At 52.9% G+C, this 7546-nt stretch overlaps 1 protein-coding gene across 1 annotated transcript; it reads right to left on the bottom strand.

The window, feature by feature from the left end:
- Positions 1-2535: 2535 nt before the first annotated feature.
- On the bottom strand, positions 2536-6057 carry LOC119539475 (HLA class I histocompatibility antigen, A alpha chain-like). The gene is made up of 8 exons (XM_037843084.1): positions 5908-6057; positions 5418-5687; positions 4885-5160; positions 4016-4291; positions 3781-3894; positions 3360-3392; positions 3142-3189; positions 2536-2974 (listed from the first exon to the last, which is right to left on the bottom strand). The coding sequence occupies exons 1-8, from the start codon at positions 5969-5971 to the stop codon at positions 2970-2972; spliced, it is 1086 nt and encodes a 361-aa protein (XP_037699012.1). The 5' UTR covers positions 5972-6057; the 3' UTR covers positions 2536-2969.
- Positions 6058-7546: the final 1489 nt, after the last annotated feature.

Genomic DNA, 7546 nt, shown 5'->3' with positions numbered 1-7546 from the left:
CCAGCTTTGGAGAACCCTGGCTAATACAATAGCTAATCCATCCCTTGGTGATCTCATCCATTCTCAAGGATTTAACTATCACTTTTACAGCATCATCTGTCAAAGCTATTTCTTCAGCCCAGATATTTCTCCTAAACTCCAGACTTGTATGTCTGACTGCCAATTCTACAGCCTCCCTTGCATTTCAAATAGACATATGAGAGTCAACATTTCTTAAACTGAATGCCTGTGATGCCCCATCCTCAAATATGATTCTTCTAGAGACTTCCCCATGTCTGCTGATGGCAATTCCATCTTTTTGTTCATATATCCTGAAATTTTTGGTATCCTCCTTGATTCCTCTTGCTTTATACACCAAATTCAATCTGTTAGGAAATCCTGAACATCCACTTTCAAAGCATAACCAAAATCCACTCACTTCCCACTCTTCACGGCTCACAGCCCAAAGTAATTGGCATCTCTAGTTGGAACACTGCACTAACTTCCTACCATTTTCCCTATTGCCTAGCTTGCCCTTCGCCTCTCAGTTCTTGTTTACAGCACAACAGCCAGAGTGATCCTTGTGAAAGAGCAGTCGTCCATGTCTGTCTTCTGATGAGAACTGTCTTGTAATTCCTTATCTCACCCAGAGTAAAGGTCAAAACCCTTCCAATTTCCTCAAGGCCCAACTGATTTGGCCGTTTGTTTCACTTTCCCTACACAAGGGTTTGCTTAAACAATGGGACTTTATTGCTTCCTGGTTTAGAGGCTAGAAGTCCAATATGAATGGTCAGCATGGTGATGCTTTCTTCCTGAAGACTTGGCTCCCACATAACCTATCCCTTGGGATTTCTATCACATGGAAGTGCACATGGCAACCTCTCCTGCCTCCTCTCTCCACCTGACTGTCACTCTGCCTATAAACGATCCAGTAATCCGGATGAAAGCACAGCCTGAGGCACTGGGGCCACACCTGGACTGAAGTCACACCTTGAAGTGATCTTAATTACAATGGGTCCACAGCCACCAGAATACAGACCCAGGCCAAGAACATGCCCAACCTGGGGTACATGATTCTGTCCGCTGCACACTACCTGGTCCTCATCTCAGTTACCCTCTGCTGAAGCCACACTGGCTTCCTCACTCTTCCCTGAACAAAAAGACCCACTTCTGCAAACTGCCTGTGCACTGGATGTCCCCCTGCATGGAAAGACCTTCCTGACATCCTCAAAGCGAATTCTTACATGCCTTTCCTGTATTTTCCTGCATAGATCACCCTATTGAAACAGCCATCTTCCCTCCCACCCCACACCCTAAAACACCCACACTCTGGATCACCTTCCCCATGGCACCTACCACCTTCTAAATAAACACTTCCTGTATTTCCTAAGCTTATGGTACATAGTCTGACTCTCCCACATAGCCCGTCTCTTCCCACTAGAACAGATGCTCCACGAGGTCAGCACTTGTTCCCTATTTTTAGTTTACTCAGGTTTCCCAGATGCAAAAATGCTGCGTTAAGCCAGGACTCAACACATATCAGTGGAATGAATGACCATTGTACACCACTTTCCTATTCTAGAGACAATACCATTATTCACGTGGCCTCAAACCAAATGCTCTCTTGTGGCAGCTCCAGCACAACATCCACTCACGGTGACATTAAAGCCTCCTTGAACTGTTCCCCCAAATGCTGCTCTCCCTCCACACACCCCCACCCCACAGCACACAATTTTACTTCCCTTTTCATGAAAGAACAATTCTAGGCTGTGGGGCCCTGTTCTACAACCAACTGTGACTCTGTATTAGACACAGCCTTATAAATTCAGGGGTTTGATGGGAGCCAGCACTAGAAAAACTAGAGCTGAGGACAGGAGAGAGATGGGTGAGCAGAGAACACAGGAACCTAACAGGAATGTATCCAAGACTAGAAACTACTTGATCCCTCTTCTCTGCTAATTCCAAAATCTGGATCCTGGAAAAATGCTGGGAAAAGGCAGAAAGAGCAATTCAGGGAACAGCCCAAGTGGAGGAGGGAGCTGGACAAGACTGAGAATTAGTCTCTCGATGGCACAGAGACTCTGTGTTCAGGGGCCATCCTGCCCCTCGTGGGACGATGACAGGCAGCATGAGTCCTGCAGCTGTCAGAGACGGGGTGACACCCAGGGGAGGAGGAGCCCAGAACTCGTACATGACAACAATGACCACACTCCTCTAAAAACAAAGAATCAACAAATAAACAGCCACAAAGAGGACTGAGATCAGACCCAGGCCTGAGCGGGGCTGACCGAGCCACACAAGCCCTCGCTGCCCACGGTCCTCAGACAGGATAAGGCCCAGGTGATGCCTGAGACCCTGTGACCACAGTCCTGGTGGGACAAAATCCTACTGAAGGGACAAGGACACAGGATCAGTGAAGGTGGCCCAGCTGGGGAGAGACCAAGTCAAAGCCCACGATGTCCCGAACACTGTCTAGACAGAGGCCCTGTCCACCCTCAGCTCACCACAGCTGTCTCTTGTCCCCACCTGCAACACTCAGCACAGCAAACACACAGATTCCGGAAGGTTCTCAAGTCTTCTATTTATTTCCTCTCATATCTTAAGAATCTTTCTCTTCTATAATTAACCCTTCAACCCCACCTCAAGGCAAGAATTTGAAAAAATCAATTCATATCTAGATTACTATTTTCACAGGGTGGTGAGAAGGTGCAGCTCAGTGCAACAAGAAGATAAGACAGGGGTGGAGATGTCTCAGCCCCACCTCTGCCGGATCAGGAAGGTTGGTCTGGGGAAGGGAGCACAGGTCAGTGTGGGGAGGGGGTCTTGAGGAGGAGGGCGTGGGCGAATCTCCCCACATTCTCACATTAAATGCACAAGAATGCAGACAAATGCAGACACCAGTAGCAGAAAGAGAAGTCAGGAGATCTTGAAGTCACAAGTGTGGGCGTGATGAAATCCTGTATCACTCAGTCCCACAAAAGACAGCTTTTTCACACTACAAAAGAAATAATCAAGAACAAAGTCAGGTCCATCACTGTAAATGTTGACATTGTGAGCAGCCCTCCACACACTCAAAATGTCCAAATCCAAGGAATCCCCATAACCCAGACATGTCCTGCCTGCCCCAACCCATCTCCCATTTCAGGTCCTCCAGGGTCTCACCTTTAGAAGCCGTGAGAGACACATCTGAGCCCTGGGTACTGTCGCTGCCTGGGGAGGAACAAAAACAGGATCTAATCAGAGCCCACAGGGGAAATGTGAGTAAGAGGAAATTATGGGGTGGGCGAGCTGCCCCACAGGCTCCCATCTACATTCTCCCAAAGTCTCCGGAATCAGACTTACACCCTCCACACCACCTCCCCCTCCATCCCACCACTTACAAGCAGCCTGAGCATAGCTCCCTCCTTTTCCACCTGTGGGAAAAAACAACTGGTGAGAGGCAGGACATGGGGTCCTAGAGAACTAGTCCTGGATCCCAGGGAAGTTTCCAGAACCATGACAGCAGACCCAAGGCAGGATCATGACACATGAGGAAAGGAGATGTGTGGGGACTGGACTATCTGTCCTCCTGGAAGTCTGTCCTCAGCAGGGACCCCCCTCTGACTGCTGGGAACAGGTGCCTCAAAATCCTCATTGGGGGAACATTATCCAAATTAAGTGTAGCTAAGAGGCCCCAGACTGGATAAGCACATGTGTGAGGAGGGGATTCATGAGACCAGGGAAGGCAACAGAGCAAATGCTACCTGGGGTCAGAAAACCCCCAATGGGACAAGAAACCTGAGACCCCACCCCCTTCCCTACCTGAGCGCTTCTTCCTCCAGATCAGAACTCCAGCCACCACAGGCACTACAGCTCCAAGGAGAACCAGGCCAGCCACGATTCCCACGATGGGGATGCTGGGCTGGGAAGGTGACTCTGAGAAGGGAAGGGAAGGTCAGGGATCCTGACTCCAGGCCTCAGCCCTGACCCTGCTGGAGGAGCTCAGAAGGGCTCCTGCTCTCCCTGAGAAGAGGCCCCACCCTCATCCCCTCCTTACCCCATCTCAGGGTGAGGGGCTCAGACAGCCCCTCGTGCTGCACATGGCACGTGTATCTCTGCTCCTCTCCAGAGGGCACCACCACAGCTGCCCACTTCTGGAAGGTTCCGTCCCCCGCAGGCCTGGTCTCCACAAACTCCGTGTCCTGGGTCTGGTCCTCTCCGTCCCGCTGCCAGGTCAGCGTGATCTCCGCCGGGTAGAAGCCCAGGGCCCAGCACCTCAGCGTGACCTCATGGTCAGAGATGGGGTGGTGGGTCATGTATGTTTTTGGGGGGTCTGTGAGGATGTTCAGAAACTTCAGGAACTTTTCATTACCTCTCATGGCCATTCGAGCAGGGCTTGTGTGATCACCCTGAGAACAGACTGGATACTTTTGGTGGGGGGGGGGGGGACAGTGCAAACTGCAGACACCAGCCTGGGCTCAGGAATCTACGATTCTTTGGAAATTCTAGGATCAGGGTGGAACGTTCTAGAGTAAAAAGCTCCAGGTGTATGGGGAGGAAATTGGGGACTTCTAGATCTGATCAGAGTGGAGGCAAAGTGACTCAATAAAGCTGGAGCCAAACCTCTAAAGGCAATCCATATGGGGCAGGGAACACGGCCTGAGATTGTCCCAGGCGGGTCCCAAGGTTGCGAGGGTCAAAGGCACTGCTGACCAGTTACTTCAGGGGCCGTCTCCTTTCATCCCTGGGGAGGCTGTATCCCTTCATTGTCCCTGACAGAGTCTGGAAACCGGGGCCGCCTCCTTTTGGACCCAAGGCAGGAGAGTGTTCTGGCATCGATCCTCTTTCTTCCTCCCTGTGGAACGCCAGGTGGGGGCGCAGCCACAGCCCGAGGGAGATCCGGAAAGCGTCCCCAGTCCCTGGTACCTGTGCGCTGCAGCGTCTCCTTCCCGTTCTCCAGGTATCCTTGGAGAGACTCCATGCACCTGCCCTCCAGGTAGGCCCTTTGGTGCTTAGCAGTCCCGGCCGCCTCCCACTTGCGCCGGGTGATCTGAGCCGCCATGTCCGCCGCCGTCCAGGAGCGCAGGTCCTCATTCAGGGCGATGTAATCGGCGCCGTCGTAGGCGACCTGTTGATACCCGCGGAGGAGGCGCCCGTCCGGCCCCACGTCGCAGCCACGCAGCCACTGGAGAGTGTGAGACCCTGGCCCCGCCCTCACGGTCAGCCCCGCCTCCTTAACGCCGCTCCCGTCCCGACCCCGGGCGGTGATTGGTCGGAGCCCTTTGGGTCTAAACTGAAAAGGAAACCGAATAAAGTTCCCTCCCACTCTACCCAGGTCGGGGATCTGGAAGGTCCCGCACTGTGGGAGTGAATCTCGGATCCGGAGACTCGGGTCGACCCCGGCTGTTCCGTGAGGAATCCCGGAATCATGACCTTTGCCCCGGGCCCGCGCCGCTCACCGGCCTCGCTCTGGTTGTAGTAGCCGCGCAGGGTCCGCAGGTTCCCTCGGTCATTCTGTGCGCTGCCCTTGGAGTTCCGCGTCTGCTCCTCCCAATACTCCGGCCCCTCCTGCTCCACCCACGGCGCCCGCGGCTCCATCCTCGGATTCGGGGCGTCGCTATCGAAGCGCACGAACTGCGTGTCGTCCACGTAGCCGACTTCAATGTAGCGGGAATCCCCGCGGTCGGGCCGGGACACGGCGGTGCTGAAATACCTCAGGGAGTGGGAGCCTGGGGGCGGGGAAGGGGGTGAGACCGGCCCGACCCTCACCCCGCGCGGCGCCCCCGGACCCGAGGTCGATCCGGGCAGGGAGGAGAGGGGTTCGGGGGCTCCAGAGACGGAAAAGGGGCGGGTTGGGTCGGGGACGCGGCTTCCCGGGGTCCTTCCCCGCCGGGCGCTCCCCTCGCTCCCCCTCCGCGGGGACAGTTTCCCCCCCGGCCCCGCACTCACCCGCCCGGGTCTGGGTCAGGGCCAGGGCCCCCGAGAGCAGCAGGAGGAGAGTTCGCGGCGCCATGGCCGGGATCCCCGGGTCTGGGGAGAATCCGAGTCCGGGCGGGTCCGTGGGGACTTTAGAACCGGGAGCCGCGGGGACGCTGATTGGCTTCTCCAGAAACCGGAGCCGCAATGGGAGGAGCCCTGGGCCGCGTCATGAGTGTCCGGGCAGAAGGACCTGACACAGGTTGTGAGAGGGAGAAGTGAAACTCGGGGAGACGGGGAGTCCCCAGCACCACACACCAACCTCAGAATAAGAATTAAAAATAAAAGTAAAAAAGAACACCCAAATCATCCCCCCCATCCCACCCTATTTTGCATTTAGTTTCTGCCCCTATTTTTCTACTCATCCATCCATACACTAGATAAACGGATTGCCATCCACAGGGTTTTCACAATCACACTGTCACCCCTTGTAATCTACATTGTTATACAATAGTCTTCAAGAGTCCAGGCTACTGGGTCAGAGTTTGATAGTTTCAGGTATTTACTTCTAGCTATTCCAATACATTGAAACCTGAAAAGGGTTATCTATATAGTGCATAAGAATGTCCACCAGAGTGACCTCTTGACTCCATTTGAAATCTCTCAGCCAATGAAACTTTATTTCGTTTCATTTTGCATCCCCCTTTTGGTCAAGAAGATGTTCTCAATCCCACAATGCCGGGTCCAGATTCATCCCTGGGAGTCATATCCTACGTTGCCAGGGAGAGTCACTCCCCTGGGAGTCAGATCCCACGTAGGGGGGAGGGCAGTGAGTGCACCTGCCAAGTTGGCTTATCTAGAGAGAGAGGGCCACATCTGAGCAACAAAGAGGTACTTAGCTTTTAAATAATTTTTAAGAGAAATTAATAGGCGTGCAGAGAAATTATGCAAAAGTAGAGTTCGCATATACCCCCCATTATTAACACTTTGCATTAGTGTAGTAATTTTGTTACAGTTGAGGAAACAATATTATTATACTTATAATACTATTAACTATACTCCAGACTCGGGCAAGATGGTGGCATAGAGAGGAGTGGAAGCTAAGTAGTCCCCCTGGAACAACTACAAAAAACCAGAAACAACTAGTAAATAATCCAGAATAACTGCGGGGGGACAGATGAGACCATCCATTCATCATACACCAACCTGAACTGGGAGGAATGCCCGAGAACACAGCATAAAATCTGTAAGTAAAACCTGCGGAACCAGGTCGGGAGCCGCCTCACCCATAGCCCGAGCTGCAAAGCCTCATGGTGCCAGAGAGAAGCTCTCTCCCAGCAAGCGAATACAGCTCAGCTGAGCTCCAACTGGGGTTTTAAGTAGCGAGTGTGAACTGCTCACTACAGGTACGCAGCCCCAAAAAACAGACAGAGGCTTTGGGTGACGACTGACCTGGGAGAGCCGGAGAGTTGCTTTGGACTGGGTCTGAAGGGGACTATCTGTTTCTTTTTTGGCTCAGTGGAGAAAGCCCCAGTCATTTTCAGTTTCCAGGACTGTGACTCTGGGAAGGGTGGAGACACCACAAGCAGAGAGTGAGACCATTGAAATGCTAATGACCTCCACCTGAGGGGTCTGTCTTCTCTAGGAGGAAAGGGGTGGGGCCCTTTCCATT

The sequence above is a fragment of the Choloepus didactylus genome, chromosome 7, assembly GCF_015220235.1.
Source record: "Choloepus didactylus isolate mChoDid1 chromosome 7, mChoDid1.pri, whole genome shotgun sequence".
Lineage (NCBI taxonomy): Eukaryota > Metazoa > Chordata > Mammalia > Pilosa > Megalonychidae > Choloepus > Choloepus didactylus.
Note: the sequence above shows the minus strand (reverse complement) of the source record. Positions and strands in the feature narration are given on the sequence as shown.

Coding starts and splice junctions, on each gene's coding strand:
- LOC119539475 (XM_037843084.1), bottom strand. CDS start 5,971: ATGGCGCCGCGAACTCTCCTCCTGCTGCTCTCGGGGGCCCTGGCCCTG. Junction 4,292..4,884: donor GGAGACGCTGCAGCGCACAG/GTACCAGGGACT, acceptor ACATCCTCACAG/ACCCCCCAAAAACATACATG. Junction 3,190..3,359: donor GAGCTATGCTCAGGCTGCTT/GTAAGTGGTGGG, acceptor GTTCCTCCCCAG/GCAGCGACAGTACCCAGGGC.